The following is a 27,135-nucleotide window of genomic DNA, read 5'->3' on the forward strand; positions in this document are numbered from 1 at the left end:
TTTGCTTTAATTCACTAAATATTTTATTGCTTGACATATGAATTAAGCCTATGTATTTGATATTATCCATTTTTGCATCTTATATGTAAAATCCAACTGACAAAGAACATTGCTTGGATTTTCCATTAATAAAGTGTACCTAAACCATAAAATGCTAAATATTACAATAAATGTAAATGTAATAGATTGTAGCTTAGATATAGTTACTGCAGTTTTTTTTTAGTTTTTTTTGACTTGTTGACTTCATTCATTTTTACCTGGTGGTCCTACCAGTAACACAATTCCAGTTTTAGCATGACATTGCTCACTAAATGTACTGTATAGAGTAGCAGAGTTGTCACCCTAGGACAGGAAGTGTTTTATGACTACAGAGTACCAACCCCCTCCTATCTCCATAACATTGGAGGGGGGTGTTATGTAGTCAACAAAGCTGAACTGGGCAAGTCTCAAAAGCTCAATGGACGTATACTGTACAATATGTATGTGAAATTGTATACAGGGAGTTTGCAAAATGTTGTCTAGCTAAGTGGGGCAAACGCATTAATTGAAACCTCAATTAAAAAAATATTTAGTCTAAATGTAATGCTGTATGAAGTATTCTGGTATACTTGTTGAGGTTCTTCCTCAGCCACAGCCTGTGCATACATGAGACCCATATATTTTAAAAACATAGACCTTGATGACCAACGGGCCACATGCCGCCTCTGTAGCAGTTAAACCGTAAGTCCATTTCCTCATGTATGCCTGCAAAATCTGATAGTCTTTTTTAGCATTACATATACTGAACATTACTATATTTATTGGCGTATAACACTCACTTTTTCACCATGAAAATTGGGTGCAAAAAGCGGGTGCGTGTTATATGCCAATACTACAATTTTAGCTGCCTCAAAGGGGACAGGGAGGGGGGCAGGACGAGCATCATCAGATTACATACAGTGAGAATCTCCTGTTTACTTGGTGGCCTCTGTAATAGGAAGTCCCATCTCCTGGGAAGCTATTGGACCACTGTTCTGTCTATCATAGGAGATTCTCATTGTATGCAATCTGTTGGTGCTCGTCCCGCCCTCCTCCCTGTCCCTGCATTGATGGCAATGGTGAGGCTGCATTGATGGCACTTGTGAGGCTGCAGATGGGCATTGATCAGGCTGCATTGATGGCAATGGTAAGGCTGCAGATGGGCACTAACCTTAATTTTTTTTTTTTCTGCAACTTCCCTCTTAAAATGAATGTGCGTGTTATACGCCTGTGCGTGTTATATGCCGATAAATACGGTATGTGCCACTTGTGCTTCAAGGACCACTTTATGCACTAACATACCTCCTTTAGACCTCAGTCTGTGCATCCAGTATGGTCACCTACTGAATAAGCACCATCCACAAACAGCTCAACTCTTCAAGAAAACAAGGCAGTTTAATCAAATGTAGTTTTACTTGTTAACCACTTACAGACCGGACCATTTTGCTGGTCAAAGACCAGACCACTTTTTGCGATTTGGCACTGCGTCACTTTAACTGACAATCAAAACGCATTCTTTTTTACTTTTTGTTATAATAAATATCCCCCAAAAATAAAAAACATTTTTTTCCCTCAGTTTAGGCCGATACATATTCTTCTACATATTTTTGGTCAAAAAAATCGCAATAAGCGATTATTGATCGGTTTACGCAAAAGTTATAGCGTTTACAAAATAGGGATAGTTTTATGGCATTTTTATCAATAATTTTTTTTTTTACTAGTAATGGCGGCAATCAGCGATTTTTATTGTGACTGCGACATTGTGGCGGACACATCGGACATTTTTGACACATTTTTGGGACCATTGCCATTCCTACAGTAATCACTGCTATATAAATGCAGTGATTCCTGTGTAAATGACACTAGCAGTGAAGGGGTTAACCAGTGGGTGGCAGTGTAGGGGTTAAGTATTCCTAGGGGTGTGTTACTAACTGTGGGGGGGTTGGGCTTTCATTTAGTGAACACTGATCCCTGCTCCAATCACATAGAGCAGAGATCAGCGTCACTAGTTGCTAGGCAGAATGGAGAAATGCTGTTTACACGGCATTTCCTCCATTGAGCCGTCCCATGAGACGATCGCGGGTATGCCCGCAGCGATCGAGTCCCCGCTACCCGTGACTGGACTCATGGGGGTCCCGACCGGCACACGAGCACGCCGGCGGCGGCGCGCTCGCGATGGCAGGGCGGCATTGAATATTGGACGTACCTGTACGCCAATATGCCTGCCCATGCCATTCTGCCGACGTACATCGGCGTGCGCTGGTCGGGAACTGGTTAAAATACAGTACATTTAATGTTTAATGATCCTTTGAAGAGTAAAGATACAATAATCTTCTAAGCCCTATGCCTTCTATGAAGGTTGGTAGCCAACTTATTCTTGTATAGTGAGGCCCAGAACGGAAAAGACAGAAAAGGAAAAGTAGTGCAGGGCCGGGCATGACAGTTTGTTTAGGGGAGACAATGCATGTGTTAATAGGAAGAGATAAGAGAGGAGGGGACAGTGAGTAAAGTCCAAGGGGGAGTGGTACTATATAAGGAGGAGGCAGGGCTGGGCTGGGGAACAGAATTTTGTGGAGAAAGAAAGGAGGAGGCCGTTTTTCCCACCCACCCTCCCTATATGTTGTCTGTGTTTGTTGGTTTATGTGTTTTCTTTCTTTCAGGAGCATGGCAGATGGTCCTCATGGCAGCTGTGGATTGGCGGTGTTTTGTTGGTCTTTGACGGTGGCAGTAAACATATGTGATGGAAAGGGGTGGGGGGCTCATTGGTAGTATGTGCCCCTCTGGTGTATTCCAGCGAAAGGTTAGCTGGAATACTGTAATGGTTGCACTGCGGGAAGGGGGTTGTCTCCGTGCTGATTATCCGCTGGAGGCCTATCGTGTGGAAAAAAGTCCCGCAGTGTATTGGTGGAATATGTGTTGGAGTTCGGGGTGCCGTCAAAGACCAACAGAGTGGAGTTAAACAAGTTGTTACGGAGGTGATATTTTGGTATATATTTGATATTGGAGTTATTTATATGGTGTGAATAATAAATAGGCTGCTATGGCCATTTATACTCCAAAATTAAGGTGTGATCTCATAATTTTAGAAGGGTAAGAAATGGGGATGTTGGAGTACAAGTGGTATAGCAGTAAGAGGCAGGTTGGGTAACTCTGAACTACACTGGTAATGAATTGTATTGTAACTTTACTGTCTGCCCTCATTTTGTAAAGCCCTGCGCAAACTGTTGGAACTTTATAAATCCTGGATAATAATAAGTGAGGGAACATTAAGACTAAACCAACTAACACCAACATACAGAGAATCTGGATTTTAAAATCTGGATTTTAAAAATGTAAAATGTTCAGGAACAAAATAACAAGCAGCAACACTGAATTCCCACTAGATGTCAGCACAAATATATTTATACATTCATATCAAAATCCAATGTTACAGTGATGGAGACATAATACGTGTTCCATAACACAGCCATTTAGTGATGTTGAAGGCTTTCTCTACTTTGGAAGGTGACAAATCGCTGATATAGCCACTGTCCTTTTGGAAGTTGGTCGTGATTTATTTTTGCAAAAGATTCAGGATACCCTGTCAAGATGACCAGATGTGAGCAAAGCTTTGATTTCTGTTACTGTGACCTGTTTTTTTATATATACACTTTGGGTTGAGGTTTGGGTTCACTGCTACCATGGTGTTGAGACAAATCTTGCTGGTTTGAGATTTACAGAATGAGTGCATTTATGTGCAGACTTGCTTCAGGCTTTCTTTTAAATATAATACACTGTATGACCTTTGAATTATGGCCAGCAGGCATAGAGGGACCATTAAGGGGGCTTTGGGATAAGCCAGCCTGCTTAGGGATCGAGAGCAGCCACAGTGTCAGTGCTTTGGAATATTCTTTAGGGATAGGATAATGAAATCTGGCAAACTAGAGAGAAGAGATTGGAGTTAGTTAGGACACCACTCTTTTATTATTTAAGGGGATGGTATTCTGGGGGTAATTATTTTTATATATATATATATATATGTATATATATATATATATATATATATATATATATATATATATATATATATATATATATATATATATATATATATATATATATATATATATATATATATATATATATATATATATATATATCTATATATATATATATATATATATTTATTATTATTATTTTTTATTTTTTTATTTATTATATTATTTTATTATTATTTTTATTATTCTTTATTATTATATTTATTTATTTTTTAGTATTTTTAGTATTTTATATATATATATATATATATATATATATATATATATATATATATACATACATATATATATACATATGTATGTATATATATATATATATATATATATATATATATATATATATATATATATATATATATATATTAGTACACCCCTCACATTTTTGTAAATATTTTTTTACTTCTTTTCATGTGACAACACTGAAGAAATTACACTTTGCTAAAATGTAAAGTAGTGAGTGTACAGCTTGTATAACAGTGTAAATTTGCTGTCCCCTCAAAATAACTCAACACACAGTCATTAATGTCTAAACCACTGGCAACAAAAGTGAGTACACCCCTAAGTGAAATCGGGCCCAATTATCCATTTTGTTATGTGACTCATTCATGTTACAAAGTCTCAGGTCTGAATGGGGAGCAGGTGTGTTAAATTTGGTGTTATCGCTCTCACTCTCTCATACTGGTGACTGGAAGTTCAACATGGCACCTCATGGCAAAGAACTCTCTGAGGATCTGAAAAAAAGAATTGCTGCGCTGCATAAAGATGGCCTAGGCTATAAGAAGATTGCCAAAACCATGAAACTGAGCTGCAGCACAGTGGCCATGACCATACATCAGTTTAACAGGACAGGTTCCGCTCAGAACAGGCCTCGCCATGGTCGACCAAAAGTGCACATACTCAGTGTCATATCCGGAGGTTGTCTTTGGGAAATAGACGTATGACTGCAGCCTGCATTGCTGCAGAGGTTGAAGGGGTGGGGGAGTCAGCCTGTCAGTGCTTAGACCATATGCCACACACTGCATCAAATTGGTCTGCGTGACTGTCGTCCCAGAAGGAAGCCTCTTCTAAAGATGATGCACAAGAAAGCCTGCAAACAGTTTGCTGAAGACAAGCAGACTAAGGAAATGGATTACTGGAACCATGTCCTGTGATCTGATGAGAGCAAGATAAACTTATTTGGTTCAGATGGTGTCAAGCGTGTGTGGTGGCAACAAAGTGAGGAGTACAAAGACAAGTGTGTCTTGCCTACAGTCAAGCATGGTGGTGGGAGTGTCATGGTCTGGGGATGCATAAGTGCTGCTGGCACTGGGGAGCTACAGTTCATTGAGGGAACCATGAATGCCAGAATGTACTGTAACATACTGAAATAGAGCATGATCCCCCCCTTCAGAGACTGGGCCGCAGGGCAGTATTCCAACATGATAACAACCCTAAACACACCTCCAAGACAACCACTGCCTTGCTAAAGAAGCTGAGGGTAAAGGTGGTGGACTGGCCAAGCATGTATCCAGACCTAAACCACATTGAGCATCTGTGGGGCATCCACAAATGGAGGGTGGAGGAGCACAAGGTCTCTAACATCCACCAGCTCCATGATGCCATCATGGAGGAGTGGAAGAGGACTCCAGTGGCAACCTGCAAAGCTCTGGTGAACGCCATGCCTAAGAGGGTTAAGGCAGTGCTGGAAAATAATGGTTAGCCACACAAAATATTGACACTTTGGGCCCAATTTGGACATTTTCACTTAGGGGTGTACTCACTTTTGTTGCCAGCGGTTTAGACAATGGCTGTGTGTTGAGTTATTTTGAGGGGACAGCAAATTTACACTGTTATACAAGCTGTACACTCACTACTTTACACTGTAGCAATGTTGTCACATGAAAAGATATAATAAAATATTTACAAAAATGTGAGGGGTATACTCACTTTTGTGAGATACTGTGTGTATATATATATATATATATATATATATATATATATATATATATGTTGACAAGGCCTTTTTTAAGTCTGAGGCACCCAACATGCTGCATTCTTGTATTACTGACCACCTATTTGTGGAGCTGCCTTTTGTTTGCCTACACAAACGTGCATAATTTGAAAGACAAATAAAATTATAGTTGGCCTCAGTCACATTTATTGCTAAGCTATTTTTGACTGCAATGATTCAGATTGAGGTGCTGTTGTTGTATATAAGCCATGTCATTTGTAGAAGAAAAATAAAGTAGTTCCACAGCCATATATATATATGCTGCCAGCAGGGGCGGACCGGCAACTCATGGGGCCCCCGGGCAATAGGAGATTATGGGGCCCCCAGGCAATAAAAGATTATGGGGCCCCCGGGCAATAGGAGAATATGGGGCCACACAGTATACACACACAAACACACACACACATACAGTATACACACACAGACACATACTGTCCCTGGTTTTATTGAGGTTGGCAACCCTGATGGGGGCCCCTAGTGGCATGGAGCCCTCGGGCAGTGCCCGAGTGCCCCAATGGTCAGTCCGCCCCTTGCTGCCAGTGAATGCTTTTGCTAAGATTGGCCTTGAAAATGAAACTGTTCTGTAACATTATGCACAAATTTTAGGAATTTGTATGTTCTCAATGCTGCCTTCAAAACAGCATGAAAGGTTATGGTATTTATTGTATCTATTAATGTATCTACATTGGTACATGTCCCCCGTGACCTGTGTCCAACTTTCAATGCCTTTTTTGACAATGTTTTTCCTATTAATCACAGAAATGGGCATAATAAGATTTGCCTCCCTTAGATTTTAATTTGCTGATAAATTCATGCTTGCCAAATTTAAAACAAGATTCCTCAATCCCTCTGCAAAACGATCCCCAGAAGATTCAACCATTCCTATATACATTATTCTAATATTTACCTTTTTTAAAAATTATGCTCAGTTATATATTTATATCACTGACATCTGGTCCAATTGCAGCTCTCTAAGAAGTATGGTCCCGTGTACAGTATCAAGATAGGAGAGCAAAAAATGGTGATCCTCTGTGGATATGAGACAGTAAGAGATGCTTTGGTAAATCACGCTGATGAGTTTTCCGGGCGACCGACAAATCCACTCTTCGATGAAATCGCTAAAGGACACGGTAACATACATTTTTCACATTGTGACATTTTCTGTTATTTCCTTGACTTCTATCTTTTTTTTTTTCCTTTCTTTTGATTCTGACAAATTTGGAATATTGTGTATTTGTTTTGTTTTTTTACCCATTTTCCAGATGTAACCCAGTACATCATTGTTTTAGTTGGTTTCTCTGCTGTGTTGTGAATACAGCCCTGCAGTAAGTCAGGTTACACATACTTATAGCTGAATGACTTGGTTGAATAGACCAAAGAAAATATAAACCATCTTTCCTCTTCTTCTAGTAGAGACAGTGCCATCAGGATCTCCAGTCTACAAGCCAAGAGCTAGTGTTGGCCTTTCTCATTAGACAACTTGTTATGCACTGCATAAACAGTGGCATGAAATACTCTTGCATTCAATTTTTAAACCCTCCAACAACTTATATGAAAATCTAGTTGATACATTTTAAGTGATATACACTATAATTACCAAAAACCACAAAAGTATACTAATAAGTATAGCATGCAAATTGTGGTAGTCCATAGCATCTAATCAGATTTTATTAGCCACTGTCTGACTATGGTGTAACACCCTCATAGGTAGGATTCTAGGATGAAAAGTAAGTTTTGTTATTTTTGTCTCTTCTGTAATCATTGGAGCATCTGTTGAGTTCTGGATCTCACAGGCTACAGGCTTGATTGCTCCCTTTGCTTAGAGGCTTCTAGAACATAGAGAGCTGGGATAGCCAATTGGGCAGCTTGAATATTTGTTGTGATGCAGCCAATTCCTGGGGAGGTGTGTCCAGTAGGTTGGAGGGGAGAACATAATTAGTATGGGGTCTAGATCAGCCAGGATCTTGTTCTGCTGAAGAGGTTCCAACCTTAGGGCATATTGCACTCTTAGGGCAGCTGGCTTGAGTTGCTGCAGTTCATGTTGGACTTTGTTCATCTAAGGTTGGACTTTGTTTGTGTAAGCTGTACCATTGTCCGACTGAATGTTCAGTTTTGAGGGGAAGACAAAGCTGGACTGGTGCCACTTAAGGCTGCCTAGTGGCAAGTTACTTTGTGGAGTGTATAGAAGGAATTGCTTCCAATGAGTTGTATCCTACCAGAACACATGGTTCGCCACTTGGACATCTGCCTGGAGCCAGGAATCCATCAGCATTGGACTTGCATTGAAGGATGTGTTAACTTGGGGAAGGTATGAACTTGGTCAGCCTGAATTAGGTAGTTAGGGTTGGATTTTGTTCATGTAAACTGTACCTTTGGACTATACCACAAAACATTCAATTTTGAGGGGAAGACAGAGCTTGACTGGTGCCGCTTGAGGCTGCCTAGTGGTAAGTTACTATGTGGAGGGTATAGAGCAGGGATTTGCAATTAGCGGATCTCCAGCTAATCCCCATGAGGCACAGCAAGACTCTGACAGACACAAGCATGACACCCAGAGGCAGAGGCATGATGGGACTTGTCGTTTTGCAACAGCTGGAGGTCCGCTAATTGCATATCCCTGGTATAGAGGGAATTGTTTCCAATGGGTTGTATAACATTGTAGGTAGTAAACTCTGTTGGGGTCTAGGGCTGCTACCTTTCTGATAACGACAACGGAAAATTTATCCCGGTGAACTCTTGGGTGATTGGAGAGGAGTGCCCTATGACCAAAAAAAGTCTCACATGATACATTTTTTAGTTATTTATTGAAGATAAAAGTAAACATGTAGAGCCAAAGTGTTTCAGGGGGAAGTCAACCCTTTCATCAGGGCTGTATTTCTTGAAGAATAGACTCCAAAAGGGTTAAATAAAATCGATCAGCAGCTCTGCAGTATGCTGGCATTGTGGAGAAGATGCTCCACAATTCGGGCAAACTACAAAGCCGCTGATCAAATATATCACCAAAATAACTCCATATTTTTCTTTAACTATTAATTTCAGAATATAAAAATTCCTTAAGATTTTGACTGGCCCTTCTTTTATGAGACTGCCAGATATAAATTTGGGTAGTATAGGAAAATATCACCTGGGGCCACTTGGGATGTACAGAAACTTTTATCAGTTGTGGGTGGACTTATTGATTTTTTTTTCTCCCATTCAGGAGTTATTTTTTCCCGAAATGAAAACTGGAAAGTGATGAGAAGATTTACCCTGTCAACATTACGAGATTTCGGGATGGGAAGGATGACAATTGAAGACAGAATTCTGGAAGAATGTGACTGTTTGGCGAAAAAAATCAGATCATTCAAAGGTCTTTCTTCTCAAATATTGGGATGCCATTTGTGGATGAATGACACTCTTGTAAAGAACATTATATTAACATCTACTGTATGTTGTTAGTAACAAAGACTTAGGCCATCTTTCATACAGTAATGAAAAGATAATTCCAACAAATGTAATAAAGATCATGAGAACTAGGGATGAGGTTTGGATTTGCTGATACCATAGGTTTCCAGCGAATCTTCAGGATTTTCAAAGTTCTATGCCAGATATAAGGAACAAACGTATATTGCAGTGCATAGCATTTCCCCTTGGTCAGCAAGAGGGAAGTTTCCATTCTCTTCTTGTCCCATAGCCAAACCAGGAAGTGGGAGGAAATCCCTGCAAATTAAGGGAAGCCCTTAGGGACCCCCAGTTCACCACTAGTGTCCCCATTGTAAGATTTCCTTTCTATTACTTTTCTGGGGTGCAACCCAATATTCAAGATTTTCTTTTGCTTTCACTATCAATGATAATGGTAAATAAATAGACAAATAAAGAGGCTAAATCTCCCTAATGGGGCACAGTCAGAAATAAAAAGTGACAGGTGTTCTAATCCATCTCCACTCTATCCAAAACTAAAAAGAAAGTTTTGTCTTTTGTTGTACTTTACACTTTTGATGTACTTTCTGATGACATTTGTTTAGTCATCAAATGTACTAATGTGAATGTCCGTACAAATATTTGTTAGAAAATCAACTATTGTATAAGCAGCTTTGGTATTTTCTAAGGTTATATTGTAATTAGCACCTCAGTGCCTCAGGGCACTTTTTATTCCCAATGTTCCAATAGTGTTATTAAGTAGCTTAAAGTCAACTTCAGCTGCTTTGCCTTGACTATGCCTGAACAATGATAAAGATACCTGGGCTTCTCTCAAAGAGATCATAACCTGTTGCTTTCTGATTGGCTTGATTTTCTAGGTGGGTAGCTAAGCTTATCAATGGCAGGGAAAGGGAACACCTGCAAATCATGCAACCTGAAAATTTATGTGAAGGGTGATGACTTATGTGAAATCCTGTTTCCTGATGCCAACATAGCAGCATACATATGATATAGTTCCTCTCCTATCACCACCCACAGGACCTGTTTAAATCTATAAAAGTTTGACTGAGTGCAACCTCCCAATTCTCCTTTTTGTCCTTAAGATCAACACCCACAGACTGTTGTGTTTAGGATATGGTCCTACTTGCTGACTGTTGCACATCTTAGGTTGCTAAATGCATCAACAAGGTGGGGAGCCTCTTCTGGTGGTCTATTGTGGTCAAGCTGTTCTCTAACCAGAGACAGTAATACTATTGTGGCATGCCTGCTTTGTCCTAAATCCAGGGTTTGGAACTGCATGGATTCTGTTTCTTCTGGTTACTGTCTCTTTTTTATTTTCCTCAAGGCTTTTTTCTCTTCACTGCATATTCTTTTAGCGCTCCTCTCACATCTTTCTTTTATGCTCTCCCTCCGCCTATTACTTTGGGGGCGGGGGGGGGGGGGGGGCACACGGTTCTCTCTCTTCTTTTTGAGCCAGCCGCTATGTTCCTATGGGTGATTATGGACTTATGCGCATGTGCAGTGTGTTTTGGGCTCCAGCGGCCAAAACACACTGTCTGAAACAGTCCTCGCAAACTATCTTGTCCGGCATAGGGTCCGCCCCACATGACCAAAATGTATTGCCTTTGGGGCACTGTGCCCTCTGAGGGGATGCCAAGTACCAGGCACATCATGGGTAACTCCATCTCAATGGAATACGCAGGCTGATTCCCCAAGCCCAGCCAGGCAGCCAACCCTTTCCTACCCTGTATCTGAAGTTTACTTGATCTGTATTTGACTTGGCCTGTTCCTGACTTTTCTGGTTGCTGCCTGCCCCCGACTCTGGCTTCTGGACTTGACTACTCTCTTGGGTTTTGTTTTGGTACCTGATCTGCCCGCCTGTGTTTGACCCGGACTGTTTACCTACTCTGAAACCTGCCAGTCACCTGCTTACCGCTGCTGGACTATGGAACACCTCCTTGTTGCCCGTTGTACCCTGCTTGCTGTCTGCATTCTGCTACTGGGTTACAAGACACCTCCCTGCTGTCCCCTGTATCCGGCCGGTGCCACCTGCTGTATCCTGCTGCCATCTGCATCCGGCTGCTGGACTACAGGACTCTTCCTCGTTGTCCTCTGTATCCTGCCTGCTGTCTGGGCTACAAGACACCTCCCTAAAAGAGCATAATATGCTCAACCTCATAAATGAGCATTGGAGTGAGTGCAATTGGGAGAATTCCTGAATGACCCCATTACTCTGCATCCAAAACCAGTCTAGACCATGCCAGATCCCCCGTAGGGAGGGATGTGGTATTTAATATTCAAACTGTCATACAAAAGTACAACAATATCATGGTCATGTTGATTGGTTGGTAAGTAAATAAATATCCCGGGAGCTCATGTAGACGGAGGGAAGAAGAGGGAAGGCATTGACATATGTTTGATATGTCAAACAGACTCACCCGTCTGAAAAATTCTCAGTATGTCTTAATATGCTGCTGTATGAGGCACTCATCCAATGGTCCTCTAACCACCAAAGCGGAAAAGGTGCATGGGAAGAGGAGAGTAGTAGGAAACCAAAAGGCCAAACCCCAAAGGAAGAGGGATGGCTAACTTCTCAAATCGTCGTCCATATTGTTCATGAGCTCCCAGACAACCCTAGATTGCGATCATTGGTTTGCCAACCCCCAGTGTACAGTATTATTACTGATCCCTGTATATGTGTCACTAGCGACGTCCATGTAGATGGTATAACTTTCAGACAAACCAATTAACCACTTGCCGACCAGCGCACGCCGATGTACGTTGACAGAATGACATGGGCAGGCAAATGGGCGTACATGTACGTCCCTTTAAATTTGCCACCCTGCCATCAGGAGCGCTCCACCGGCGGCGCGCTTCCGCGCTGGTTGGGACCACCGTGAATCCGGTTGCGGGACCCGCGGACTCGATCACCGCGGGCATACCCGCGATCGTCTCACGGAGCGGCCAAATGAAGAAATGCCGTTGTAAACAGCATTTCTCCATTCTGCCTAGCAACTAGTGACACTGATCTCTGCTCCATGTGATTGGAGCAGAGATCAGTGTTCACTAAATGAAAGCCCAACCCCCCCACAGTTAGTAACACACCCCTAGGAACACTTAACCCCTACACTGCCACCCACTGGTTAACCCCTTCACTGCCAGTGTCATTTACACAGGAATCACTGCATTTATATAGCAGTGATTACTGTATAAATGACAGTGGTCCCAAAAATGTGTCAAAAATGTCAGATGGGTCCCCCACAATGTAACAGTCACAATAAAAATCGCTGATCGCCACCATTACTAGTGAAAAAAAAAATAATAAAAAATTATTAATAAAAATGCTATAAAACTATCCCTATTTTGTAAACGCTATAACTTTTGCGCAAACCAATCAATAATCGCTTATTGCGATTTTTTTTACCAAAAATATGTAGAAGAATACGTATCGGTCTAAGCTGAGGGAAAAAAATTTTTTTTTATATATTTTTGGGGGATATTTATTATAACAAAAAGTAAAAAATAATGCGTTTTTTTCAAAATTGGCACTCTATTTTTGTTTATAGCGCAAAAAATAAAAACTGCAGGGGTGATCAAATACCACCAAAAGAAAGCTCTATTTGTGGGAAAAAAAGGACGTCAATTTTGTTTGGGAGCCACGTCGCACGACCGCGCAATTGTCAGTTAAAGCGACGCAGTGCCGAATCACAAAAAGTGGTCTGGTCTTTCACCAGCAAATTGGTCCGGTCTGAAAGTGGTTAATATACACTTATTGGGATTTTTCTTTACCAAAAACAGCAGAATACATTTTAGCCTAAATTTATGAAGTCATTTGATTTTATTGCATATGTTTTAGAACAGAAAGTAGAAAATAACTTTTTTAATTTATACAATAAAAAAAAAAGCTCTATTTATGTGAAAATAAAATTGTATACATTTCATTTGAGTACAGTGTTGCAGTGTGCAATTTCTAGTTAAAGTAGCACAGTGCTGAATAGCAAAAATACCCTGGTCATGAAGGGGGTAAAACCTTCCAGATATCAAGTGGTTAATATAAAATTGTTTTCCCTCTTTATTGTAGGGGAACCTTTTGATAACAAAATGATCATAAGTGCTGCGGTAGCCAACATAATAGTTTCCATACTGCTGAGCCGTCGGTTTGATTATGAAGATCCGACACTTTTGAGGCTTTTGAAAATAGTTAATGAAAATACCCACATCATTGGAAGCCCAACCGCAATGGTAAGCTAATAAACCATTAAATGTCACCATTATTGCAGGCTATTATGGGCAGACATGCAGATGTAACTTCTTCCTGTGAACCAACCTTTTTAACTATTCTTTATTTTTAACAATGCATTTACTATATTAAAGTTCACTTTTGTTACTGATTTATTACAATATATTTTCTTGGCTGTGAACTTGGTGTGTGATAGGGCTGGGGCAAGTTCTGATAATGTAAACCACTATCAAACACCAAGCTCAAAGCCAAGCCAATATATTGGTGTTGATTTACTAAAACTGGAGAGTGCAAAATCTGTTACAGCTGTGCATGTTTGTCAATCAGCTTCCAATTCAGCTTATTCAATTAAGCATTGAAAAAAATGGAAGCGGATTGGTTTCTATACAGAGCTGCACCAGATTTTGCACTCTCCAGTATTAATAAATTGACTCCATTGTGTCCCAAACAATTTTAATCATACTGTGTTTATATGTAGCACCTTCTAGTGTGCTACTAGTGTTAGTGCAGGCAAATTTGAGTTATGACTCATAGTTAGTTTGTGAGTCAGAAACTGGGTCAGGGTTACTGCAGGTCTGGCTGGAATGGCTTCACAGAGGCAGTTCTCTGGTACTTCCCCCTGGATCTGGAAGTTTGGAGAAACTTCTAGGAGTTAGTGGGCGAAGGCCAGGAGGGCTGATCTGCATACTTGAGGAAACTTGGCCAATTCCCAGACAGAGGGCCTAGCGGGGTGGCTGAGTCAGCCCATAAATATGGTGGAGCCTGGCCAACAGGGGAGTCGGTGGAAGATAGAGTGATGAGGAGGCTGTCAGTGGCCTAGGAGGGGACCCCTGGGTCTGGGTGGCTCTGCCTCCAGATTGGTCTCTGGCTATCTTGGGAAGATCCTTTCAGGGTCTCAGTTTGAGGGGGAGTCTTGCCTTACGAGCAGCAGGGAGCAAAGAGGACAGAGTGAGTACATCAGTACACCCAGGGATTCGCAAGGGGAGACACTGCCACATGTAGCAAGCTTTCAAAAGGACAGCATTGTGCTCAACCCCTTTATCCCTTACTCTGGGAGATCTTTGGAGCAGCAAGGTTGGCTGGTGGACAAATAGCCAGGATGTCTGGTAGTTCCTGCAGGCAGTAGAACTGGGAGCAGTTTCTATAGAGGAGAGGAGATACTGCTGTATGCAGATTACAATATACTGTCCTATTTTCAAAGGGGACTGAGAGCTCTTATGCCCCATACACATGGTTGGACTTTCTGACGACAAAATCCGTCTGATTTTTTCAGACGGATTTTGGCCCAAACTTGTCTAGCATACACACAGTCGCACAAAGTTGTCGGAAAAGCTGATCGTTCTGAACGCGGTGACATAGAACACATACAATGGGACTATAAATGGGCCAATAGCTTTTGTCTCGTAATCTATTCTAAGCATGCGTGGCACTATGTCCGTCGGAATTGTCTAGACACGATTGGAATTTAAACGATCGGATTTTGCTTGTTGGAAAATTTTTGATCCAGCTCTCAAACTTTGTGTGTCAGAAATTCCGACGGAAAAAGTCAGATGGAGCCCATGCACAATCGGATTTTGCGACAACACGATCCGGTCGCACATTTTCCGTCGGGAAGTCCGACCGTGTGTACAGGGCATTAGTTCTCAAGGGACTTTTGCTTTTGATCACTAAAGAATTTCGGTGTCCAGGACAAAGGACAGTTCAGGATTTTGTACATTGGAAGGAAGTTGTCTCTATATATAGTTCCCGTCAAGTTGGGCATCCCATAAACCTTATACCCCATCCAAGTGATTAACCCTTAAAAAACAACAAAACTAAGTTCAGAGACTGTTTTCTTGTGTTTGGATGGAATTAATAAATGCTTGTTGCCTGGTTTTGCAGGGACAGGGGAGTCAGTCACCAGAAGCCCCAGTGGGGGTAGTGCTACATAGAAAATTAAATTGTATTCTATACTAGTTATACTTAAAAAAATAAAAAACTTACAGCATCTCTTGAATCTCGTGAAATTATGATTTCTGATTAAATTAGTCATTCTCCTTATGCAAATGAGAAATTTCCGGTTTTGCAAGGGCAACACTACTTCATCACTCTGCTAACCCTCTCCCTTGGTAATATCTTTATATGCAATGGTATCTTATAGAACAGAAAAGTTACAGGAAATCCCCCATTTACTTCCTGTCTATGTGATAGGTCAGATAAGCCAGGAAATGAGGTGAAATCTCTCCAATGCCGACACAGCAAGCAATAAAAAAATCTAATTTTCTAGTAAATTTAGGAAAGTTGAGAGTCTCTTCTGTCTGTTTTTACATGAGACAGGTCTCCCCTCATTTCCTGTGCAGGTCACAGGTGTCAGAAAGAATAGACAATCTTCTATCAGGACATAGGCAGAACAAAGTAAAAAAAAAAAAAAAAAAAAAGTAAAAGTAAAATCCTTTATAGTAAAGTAAGTAATAAACAGCCTAAGGATCCCAGTATTGCTTTGTTCAGCAGCTGATTCTCTTTCTAGTAAAAGAATTCCAAGCGGCTACACAGCCATTACATTTAGAGGCTGCAGAAGGGGAATCACCCCACCTCCTGCTGCCACCTTTAACAGGCTCTCCTGGCCGATTGGGGAGCTTGGTAAGGATGCAACCATTGGTATCCAGTTCCTCTAACACATTGAGAGGAACTGATGTTGCCCCTCCCACTGTGTGACATCAGAAACTGGAAGCAATGAGGGTTTTGCCACTTCCAGTTTTGGTCTCGTACTGTAAACAAGCTGTTACCGGCTTATGCTATTCATCTTTTGTGATAACAAAATAATTGCCCAAAAAAATTAAAACGTAAAATTAAAAAAAATAATAATAATAATTTTAACCACTTCAGCCCCGGAAGATTTTACCCCCTTCCTGACCAAAGCACTTTTTGCGATACGACACTGCGTCATTTTAACTGACAATTGTGCGGTCGTGCAACGTTTTCCCCAAACAAAATTGACATCCTTTTTTCCCCACAAATAGAGCTTTCTTTTGGTCGTATTTGATCGCCTCTACGTTTTTTATTTTTTATGCTATAAACAAAAAAAGAGCCACAAATTTGAAAAAATAAAAAAAACACAATATTTTGTACTTTTTGCTATAATAAACATTTTTTTTTTTTTAAAAAGCAATTTTTTTCTCAGTTTAGGCTGAAATGTAGTCTTCTACATATTTTTGGTAATAAAAATTGGAATAAGCGTATATTGATTGGTTTGCGCAAAAATTATAGCGTCTACAAAATAGGGGATAGATTTATTGCATTTTTATTATTATTCTTTTTTTACTCATAATGGCGGCGATCTGCAATTTTTATTGTGACTGTGACATTATGGCGGACACATCGGACATTTTTGGGACCATTGGCATTAATACAGCAATCAGTGCTATAAAATGCATTGATTACTGTAAAAATGTCACTGGTGGTGAAAGGGTTAACACTAGGGGGCAATCAAGGGGTTAACTGTGTTCCCTCAAGTGTGTTCTAACTGAAGGGGGGGTGGGACTAACTAGGGGAGACAAAAGATCTATGTTCACTTTGTATGAACAGACGCTCTGTCTCTTCTCCCCTCAGAGAACTGGGATCTCTGTGTTTACACTCAGAGACCTTAGATCTCTGTGTTTACACTCAGAGAACTGGGATCTCTGTGTTTACACTCAGAGAACTGGGATCTCTGTGTTTACACTCAGAGAACTGGGATCTCTGTGTTTACACTCAGTGAACTGGGATCTCTGTGTTTACACTCAGAGAACTGGGATCTCTGTGTTTACACTCAGAGAACTGGGATCTCTGTGTTTACACTCAGTGAACTGGGATCTCTGTGTTTACACTCAGAGAACTGGGATCTCTGTGTTTACACTCAGTAAACTGGGATCTCTGTGTTTACACTCAGAGAACTGGGATCTCTGTGTTTACACTCAGAGAACTGGGATCTCTGTGTTTACACTCAGTGAACTGGGATCTCTGTGTTTACACTCAGAGAACTGGGATCTCTGTGTTTACACTCAGAGAACTGGGATCTCTGTGTTTACACTCAGTGAACTGGGATATCTGTGTTTACACTCAGAGAACTGGGATCTCTGTGTTTACACTCAGTGAACTGGGATCTCTGTGTTTACACTCAGTGAACTGGGATCTCTGTGTTTACACTCAGAGAACTGGGATCTCTGTGTTTACACTCAGAGAACTGGGATCTCTGTGTTTACACTCAGTGAACTGGAATCTCTGTGTTTACACTCAGAGAACTGGGATCTCTGTGTTTACACTCAGAGAACTGGGATCTCTGTGTTTACACTCAGTGAACTGGGATCTCTGTGTTTACACTCAGAGAACTGGGATCTCTGTGTTTACACTCAGAGAACTGGGATCTCTGTGTTTATACTCAGAGAACTGGGATCTCTGCATTTACATGCAGAGATCCGGGATCTCGCCGCGTCACGAGCGATTGAGGGAGCCCCTAGTGGGTGCCTAAGGAAGCGTCATAACATAACGTCGATTAGCCTGCCCGTGCCATTTTGCCTCAGTAAAGCTGCGGCGGCAGGTTCGGCAAGGGGTGAAAGCACTTGTTCCCCCATGCTCGTGTGCAAAGGCTAGCATGCACGTTGGTCCCGTACACATATTTCAGTGGCGATCACACCACACATGTGAGGTATTGCTGCAAACTTCAGAGTGAGAGCAATAATTCTAGCACCAGGCCTCCTGTGTAACTCTAAACTGGTAGCCTGGAAAGCCTTTTAAGGCATCACCTATGGAGATTTGTAGGTACTCTAGTTTGGCACTGTTCCACAGGCGTGCACAATTTTAAAGCATGAGATATTTGGTATATATTTATTCAGTACAACGTCAGTTGTTGTATTTTACCAAACATTTGGGTATACTATTGTGTTTTTGTGCATTCAAATTCACTAAAGCGTATTTTTGTTCTCAGAAATTTGCATTTAAAAAAATGCTGCACAAATATCATGTCACATAAAAATGTGCAAAACCTACCATTTTACTTTCTAGGACCTCTGCTTAAAAAAAAAAAAATAATAATAATAATATTATTATTATTATTATTATTATTATTATTATTATTAATAATTAAAAAAAAAAGATATATATATATATATATATATATATATATATATATATATATATATATATATATATATATCTTTTTTTTTATATAATAATACTATTATATATATATATATATATATATATATATATATATATATATATATATATATATATATTTTATATAGATAATAATACTATTATTATTATTATTATTATTATTATTATTAAATATATATATATATATATATATATATATATATATATATATATATATATATATATATAAAAATAAAATCAGCATTTCTTTTTGTTGCTAAAACTACTTAGAATCCACACATTATATATTATATTACGTATATATATATATATATATATATATATATATATATACGTGTGGATTCTAAGTAGTTTTTTGCAAAAATAAAAATGCTGATTTTTTACATATAGGAGAGAAATGTCAGATTTGGTCTGAACTGGAAGTGGTTAAGGATATATAACAAAAAAAAAGGTCACATAATCATTTGTTTAGTGCAGGCGGTTTAAAATGTGTTACTAAATACACATTCATGCTTAAATGTCTAAATAGACAATATGTTATTGTTTCTAAGTTTATTTGTTAATATGTTTTGGGGGCAGCTGTATAATGCATTTCCATCAATGATCCGCTGGTTGCCTGGAACACACAAAACTGCCATGAAAAATGTGGATGAAATGCATAGATTTGTTAAGGAAACCTTTACCACCCAAAGGAAACAGCTGGATAGCAATGACCAGAGGAACCTTGTCGATGCATTTCTAGTGAAACAGCAAGAGGTAAGTCAACACATCCAAAAACTAGAAGAAGCCACCAATACAAGGAGATTACACCTTACACACAATACCGCAAAATAAAATAAACACTTAAATGTTGAAGTGATTGTAAACGATCATCTTGTAAAACAACCCATTCAATTTAAAATAGAAATGAAAAGCAAAAGATTTTCGTATAGATATCAAAAAAAAATTCTAAATACCTTTTTTCACTTTTTTTAAAATAAATAATTAAAGTACATTCCCTCTGTTCTCAGGTGCATAAGAGCTGGGGAGAGGAGAGGTAGCAGCACACTGAGCTTGCCAGTGAAGTGTGTGTGTGTGTGTGTGTGTGTGTGTGTGTGTGTGTGTGTGTGGAGGGGGGGGAGGGAGTACACTGAGTTCCCAGCATAGCTAGAGAACTGACCACGGTGAGCTTTCCTGCTTAGAATGGTTAGTTTTTAATAGGAAACTAGAGGGACTAGCAGGAATGATAGGGATTTAACCTAAAGGAAGCAATACAAAGAGAACAGGATATTATCGCACACAAGTACAGTGGGGAAAATAATTATTTGATCCTCTGCAGATTTTGTAAGTTTGCCCACTTACAAAGAAATGAATGGTCTATAATTTTCATCATAGGTGTATTTTAAAGAGGAAGTAAACCCTGATGAGTTTACTTCCTCTTTTTTTCCCTGCAAAGGTAAAGCATAATGGACTACTATGCATCGCAAAGTAGCCCATTATGTGTCACTTACCTGACACAGGAGCCAGCGAAGTCGCCGCTGTCCCCTGTAGTCTGCCGCATCCATCTTGCTGGTGGAGTCTCGCAGCTCCGCCGCTGTCATACGGCGAAGCCGCGATGACAGCACTCTCGCGCATGCGCACGGGAGTCGACAAATGCGGCAGCTCCTTTCTTGGAACTGCCGCGCTCAGTGAGCCTGCGCGCCGCTGTCTATGGCGCATGCGCCGTAGACAGCGGTGCCCGTTTTCGGGCAAATATCTCCTAAACCATATAGGTTTAGGAGATATTGCTTGGACTCCGTATACTTTAAAGTGGTTGTAAACCCTTACAAACCACTTTGACCTACAGGTAAGCCTAGATTAAGGCTTACCTGTAGGTCAAAGTGGTTTGTAAGGGTTTACAACCACTTTAAATGCTAGAGACAGAATATCAACCAAAATACATGATACAAATGTTATAAATTGAGTTGCAGTTCAGTGAGTAAAATAAGTATTTGATCCCCAAGCACAGAGGTAAAGCATTTCTTGTGGCTGGTGACCAGGTTTGCACACATTTCAGGAGGGATTTTGGTCCACTCTTCTTTACAGATCTTCTCTAAATCCTTAGGCCCCTTTCACACGGGCGGACCGTTCAGATCTGACTGTGAGTTTTTCAGGCAGACCTGAACGGGCGCTTCATACACCTATATGGAGCTACAGATGTCAAGGGTGACATGTCCGCTAACATCCGATCTGCTCTGATCTGCTAAATCCAGACAGATGGAACCCCTATTTTCCAACCGTCTATCGGATCAGATAAAAATGGGCAAGTGGTCCGTTTTCATCCAATCTCCATAGAGGAAAGCGGAGATCTGACAGGTCCGTCTCTGCACAGTGAGCAGAAACGGACTTGTCATCCGGTGGCTCAGCGGGGATCAACGGAGCAATCCCCACTGAGCAAGTGGATGAGTAAAAACGGACAGCCCCATGTGAAAGGGGCCTTATGGTTTCTTGGCTGTTGCTTGATAACTTGAAGTTTCAGATTTTGCAAATTTGCCCACTTACAAACAAATTAAGGGTCTATATGTTTTATCATAGGTGTATTTTACATGTTAGAGACACATAAAACAAATGCTATAAATTAAGTTGCAGTTCAGTGAGTAAAATAAGTATTTGATTCTCAAGCAAAACATGACTTAGTACTTGGTGGAGAAATACTTGTTGGCAAGCACAGAAGTAAGACATTTCTTGTAGTTGGTGGCCAGGTTTGCACACATCTCAGAAGGGATTTTGGTCCACTCTTCTTTACAGATAGTGTTCTTAGAGTCATAGTCAGCTTTTTTCTTGCTCCAAACACGGCGAGTCCCCCTCCTCAAGAAAGCACATGTACAGTCATGCCAATGAACATCTAAATGATTCAGAGATGGAGTGGGAGAAAGTGCCATGGTCAGATGAGGCAAAAATTTTGCTCTTTGGCATTAACTCGACTCGCCGTGTTAGGAGGAGAAAAATGCTGACTTTGACCCTAAGAAGACCATCCCTACAGTGAAGCACGGAGGTGGAAACATATTGTTTTTAGGCTGTTGCTCTGATGAAGGTACAGGCCAACTTTACCACATTGAGGGGCCAATGGACGGGGCCATGTATTGTAAAATCTTAGATGAGAACCTTCTTCCCTCAGCCAGAACACTGAAGGTGGGTCGTGGATGTGTCTTTCAGCATCACAATAGCCCAAAACATACAGCCAAGGCAACAAAGGAATGACTCAAGAAGAAGCACATTAAGGTCATGGAGTGGCCTAGCCAGTCTCCAGACCTTAATCCTATAGAACATTTATAGAAGGAGCTGAAACTTTGAGTTGCCAAAAGACAGCCAAGAAACCTTAAGAATTTAGAGAAGATCTGTAAAGAAGAATGGACAAAAATCCCTTCTGAGATGTGTGCAAACCTGGCCACCAACAACAAGAAACGTCGTACCTCTGTGCTTGCCATCAAGGGTTTCACCACTATGTTTTACTTGGCAATCAGATACTTATTTTACTCACTGAACTGCAACTTAATTTATAGCATTTGTGTTTTGTTTTTCTGAATTTTTGGTTGATATTCTGTCTCTAACATTAAAAATACATATATGATTAAAAAAAAGACTCTTAATTTGTTTGTAAGTGGACAAACTTACAAAATCTGCAGGGGATCAAACAATTATTTTCTCCACTGTACATGGTACAGAAGGCACATGACAGGAAAACTTCACATTTATCAGAAAACAAAACAAAAAAACAACATATAAATGCTACACAAGCCCTTTTGGAATTTAATGTCACTGAAGCTGGAGTTGGGATGGTCCAATTTCTGGGTTAATATTAAAGAGGAAGTAAACTCTCCCACTCTGATGCTTCTTTTCATTTAGTCCATTATAATAAGTAATTATCAGACTATAGCCACTGTAATCCAGCCCAAATCACATATTACTTACTGTTTAAAGAAACTTTAAAAAACTTGTTTCCAGGGGTTAGTCAGCTCCATCTTAAGTATTGTTTTCTGAGTCCACAGTGGAGTGTATTTCCGCCCTTACATTGAGCACTTCCTGTACTGTTAACCAAGCCTCCTTCTCAATCCAACATTTCTATGGCAACCCTGCTTCCCTGTTCATAGCTTACTTGTTTATTTCATAGTATTTACTTGTACCAATGTCCAATGTTTCCCTTTGTCGGACTTATGCCACGTACACGCGTAGCAGACTATCCGGCGGACTTAGTCTGGCGGACTTTCCGCCGGACTGTCCGCCGGACTTTCTGAACGAGCTACTTGCCCACACACGGCACTTTTTCAGCGGACTAATACGGCGTACTAAGTCCGCTGGAGTATCCGCCGTACTTTTGAAATGAACGGACTCGCCCACACACATTTTGAGCGTGTCTCCAGGTAGCCGGGGCCAGCGAAGGAGGCGTCGCTGGCCCCGTCACCTGGTATGAACTTAAAGGGGAACTCCTACGCCGAAAAAAAATGACGTGGGGGTCCCCCCCTAGGTCCATATAAGACCCTTATCCGAGCACGCTACCCGGCCGGCCAGGAAAGGGGGTGGGGACGAGCGAGCGTCCCCCCCTCCTGAGCCGTACCACCCCACCCCAAAGCACCTTGTCCCCATGTTGATGAGGACAAGGGCCTCTTCCCGACAACCCTGGCCGTTGGTTGTCGGGGTCTGCAGGCGGGGGGATTATCAGAATCCGGGAGCCCCCTTTAATAAGGGGGCCCCGGATACGGGCCCCCACCCTATGTGAATGAGTATGGGGTACAATGTACCCCTACCCATTCACCTGTGAAAAAAGTAAAAAAAAAACACAACACACAAGGGTTAAAATAGTTTATTGCACAGCTCCGGGGGTCTTCTTCCGTCTTCGGGGGTCTTCTCACCGGACTCCTCCGCTATCTTCTGCTAGCTCTTTTACTAGCGGAGGAGCCCGGCTTTCTTCTTCGCCGCCGCCGCCCTCTTCTTCCGACTTCGGGGGTCTTGTCCCCCTCTTCGGGGGTCTTGTCCCCCTCTTCGGTTCTTCTTGCCGGGCCACCGCACCTTCTTCTAGTTCTTTTACAAGTGGTGGCCCGGTCTTCTTTGGCCGCTGTCTTCTGGCCTTCTGTTCTTCTCTTCTGTTCTTCTCTTCTCTTCTGGATATGTTGCCTCGTCGCTCTCTCTGGTCACAATGACAGAGAAGCGGCGTGCGGCGACTTATATAGGGACATCACTGGATGATGTCCCCGCTCCTTATGATGTCACAGTCCCAGAGGATGATGTCACAGTCCCGCTTATTAAAGGGGGCTCCCAGATTCCGATAAGCCTCCTGCCCGCTGACCCCGACAACCAACGGCCAGGGTTGTCGGGAAGAGGTCCTCATCAACATGGGGACAATGTGCTTTGGGGTGGAGGGGCCGCATGGCCCCCCTTCCCCAAGGCACCCCCCCATGTTGAGGGCACGCGGCCTGGTACGGCTCAGGAGGGGGGGCGCTCGCTCGTCCCCACCCCCTTTCCTGGCCGGCTGCGTAGCGTGCTCGGATAAGGGTCTTATATGGACCTAGGGGGGCCCCCACGCCGATTTTTTTGGTGTAGGAGTTCCCCTTTAAGTTCATACCAGGTGACAGGGCCAGCGACGCCTCCTTCGCTGGCCCCGGCTACCTGGAGATGCGCTCAAAATGAGCAGACTTTTCTCCGGGCGGGAAAAGTCTGTTCATTTCAAAAGTAAAAAATACTTTCTTAGTCCACCGGACTTTTGGTAAAAAAAAGTCCGCCCGAGCCTACACACGGGGGGATTGTCCGCCGGACTTTTCCACCGGATTGTTTGATCGTGTGTACGAGGCATAATCAGCTTCAGCTGATAAGACTGCAGTAATGGCTGCAGTTTAGACTGTATGTGAGGTCACATGGTGTGTAGGAGGAAGCTCTGAGTGATTAGCAGAGTTCAGTGGTGTGCCATAGGAAGTCCTGATAACAGATAGATAAGACATAGAGAGTGTGCCTTAAATCAGGGGAGATCTGGGCATGCTCAGTGACTTCATTCTGCAGAACAACAAGGATTACAACAATACTAAGCAAGTAAGGAGATATATACAAGCAGTGTTCATTAGGGTTTTTTGTTGATTTACATGGGACACAGTTGTGGGGGAGGGTTTACAACCACTTTAAATATGCAATGGCCACATCACTAAGTTTATAAAACTAAATTTTACAGGAGAAGCCCAGTCAAGAGTTATTTTTCACCAATGAAAACCTAACAGCGCTTGTAACTGATCTCTTTTCTGCTGGGATGGAGACAACCTCGACCACACTTCGCTGGGGAATTCTGCTCATGATAACTTACCCAGACATCCAAAGTAAGAGTGAAGCCATGTTCTTGTACAGTCATCATAAATTGCCATACAGCTGTGTTTTTGATGTAACATCTATCCGAATATGTGGTTGATTTACTGTTTTATATGCTTGGACCATATTTATGATAATAAATTCATATAGTGACTTATAACCACTAGCAGGTGCAGCGCTCTGTAAGTCAGACAATGGAGTTGGCTGAAGCTAAAACTGAGAAATGTATTACAGAATGAACCAATTAAAGACTTCATGATTTTGGAAAGGTTATTATTTTCCAAAGTTTTTACATGACCTGGCAGTTTGTTTTTGAGATGCCTGGAAGTATCGATTTTAATTGATACAAGTGGAATTAGTGAATCTCATTGAAATTAGGAGGACCATAGACTTTCAACAAGGTAGGAGTTGGGCTCCAACTTTCCATAAGACAGGCAACATGTAGCATTATTCATGCATGAATTCAGGAATCTCCACTGATGGCTATTGTGTTCGGCAGCCATGGCATCTGTGGTTGCCTAAATACAGTGGAGCCATCCATGGCTCGAATTTCATCAGTTTTCAGCCTAAATGTCATTTTTGCTGTAGTACATTTTATGGGTGTGCAAGTTCATGGTGTAGTATGTCCTACAGGTAAGGCTAGGCGGGTGGCATCTCCTCCATGTTTGCCTCCTCGTTGGGCGCCAAGCATGGATAACATAGGAGGCATACCACGGGGAGAGTTCTTCTGGGCTACGCTAGGTACTTGTGACAGGATCACTTTATTACACATGGAGTACCTTTACTTCTGTAATCTTCATCAATGCCCCAGGACAAAGCTGAGGCCATTGTGGGGACCTTAAGGCTGGCCTCCACTTTTAGAAATGATTGTACACTCTGTACACTTGCACCACAACTGTTCTTCAGTTAAATTTTGGTTCCCTGAGACATTGCATACTTTCTCTGTAACTTGCATTTAGGAGGGACATGCTGAGCCTTGTCCACATCCACCCATCCAGCGTATCACCGCTACCTCGTTACCAGTAACAATATGGGGCTCCGCCATGCACCTAACATGGACTCACTTAACTTTGTTTAACTCTTCTGTACCTGTGCACATGCTGGGGACTTCTGCGGCACTGATCTGCTCCCATTGCTATGGGAGATGGACCGTTCACAGAGAGAGTGCCAACAACAACTACCTCCTGCAAGAGGCTATCCCACCTGTCTCCCACACACACTTAATGACATTCTGCTTGGTGAACTTCCGTTACACTTGGTAACCACTTGCATCTTCACACTGTAATAACTACTTATGTCTTCATACCCCAAAGTATCTTAGTGAACTGAACTGTAGAAAGGTGCCGGCTACTTGCATTACACCCTTTTAGCAACTTGAGACTAGATGGGAACAAGGTTTCAAAGCTTTACTTAGATAAGTGCAACATTAAAAGTCCACATGTAAGAACAGTATTTCTTCCTACGTCCCTAACCCTATCTCAGGCTATGTGCTGCCCCAGCATACCTGCAAAGGTAGAGTCCATATATGGTCAGGGGATCCATAAGTGGCATTTCCCAGTGCTGGAGTCTTCAGGGTCAAACCCCTGGTCCTGATGACCTTTTACATGATGGCAGTGGCAGCAGCAGCAGCAGATAAAAAAATTTCACTCCTCACAGGAACGGCTTTCCGATTCTCTCCACTTCGGGAGCTCTCTGCTCCAGACCACTGTCCCTCTCTCATAGCACAGGATCAGTGGATTGGACCAGAAGAAAACCTGCCAAAACCAAAGAACTGGTAAAAACCTTAACTCTTACCTTCCTGTCCAGGGCAGCACCTAACCAAGTTTATTTCAACCTGCTTACAGGCCTCTTCATGTGCAAGTTTATGGTATGTCCCGAGTATGTTTATTTATTTATTTTATATTTGCCCTTTAATTCCAATTAAAAAACCTACTCCCTATTAAATGGTAATTTATTAATCTATTTATTTATTTTTGCACTGGTACACATTCTCTATGGTGGTGTCTGGCTAT

At 41.5% G+C, this 27,135-nt stretch overlaps 1 protein-coding gene across 1 annotated transcript in view; it reads left to right on the plus strand.

Annotated features, from left to right (window-relative positions):
* LOC143989072 (cytochrome P450 2C14-like) overlaps positions 1–27,135 on the plus strand; it is a 90,594-nt gene that overhangs the window by 46,024 nt on the left and 17,435 nt on the right. Inside the window, exons 4-8 of the mRNA XM_077489083.1 lie at positions 7,013–7,175; positions 9,245–9,394; positions 13,526–13,686; positions 19,397–19,573; positions 24,993–25,134. Of these exons, the coding sequence (XP_077345209.1) occupies positions 7,013–7,175; positions 9,245–9,394; positions 13,526–13,686; positions 19,397–19,573; positions 24,993–25,134 (793 nt within the window). The remainder of the gene's footprint in view (positions 1–7,012; positions 7,176–9,244; positions 9,395–13,525; positions 13,687–19,396; positions 19,574–24,992; positions 25,135–27,135) is intronic.

This window comes from Lithobates pipiens, unplaced genomic scaffold (assembly GCF_037356315.1).
Source record: "Lithobates pipiens isolate NorthernLeopardFrog02 unplaced genomic scaffold, aLitPip1_a1.2 Scaffold_18, whole genome shotgun sequence".
Classification (NCBI taxonomy): Eukaryota; Metazoa; Chordata; class Amphibia; order Anura; family Ranidae; genus Lithobates; species Lithobates pipiens.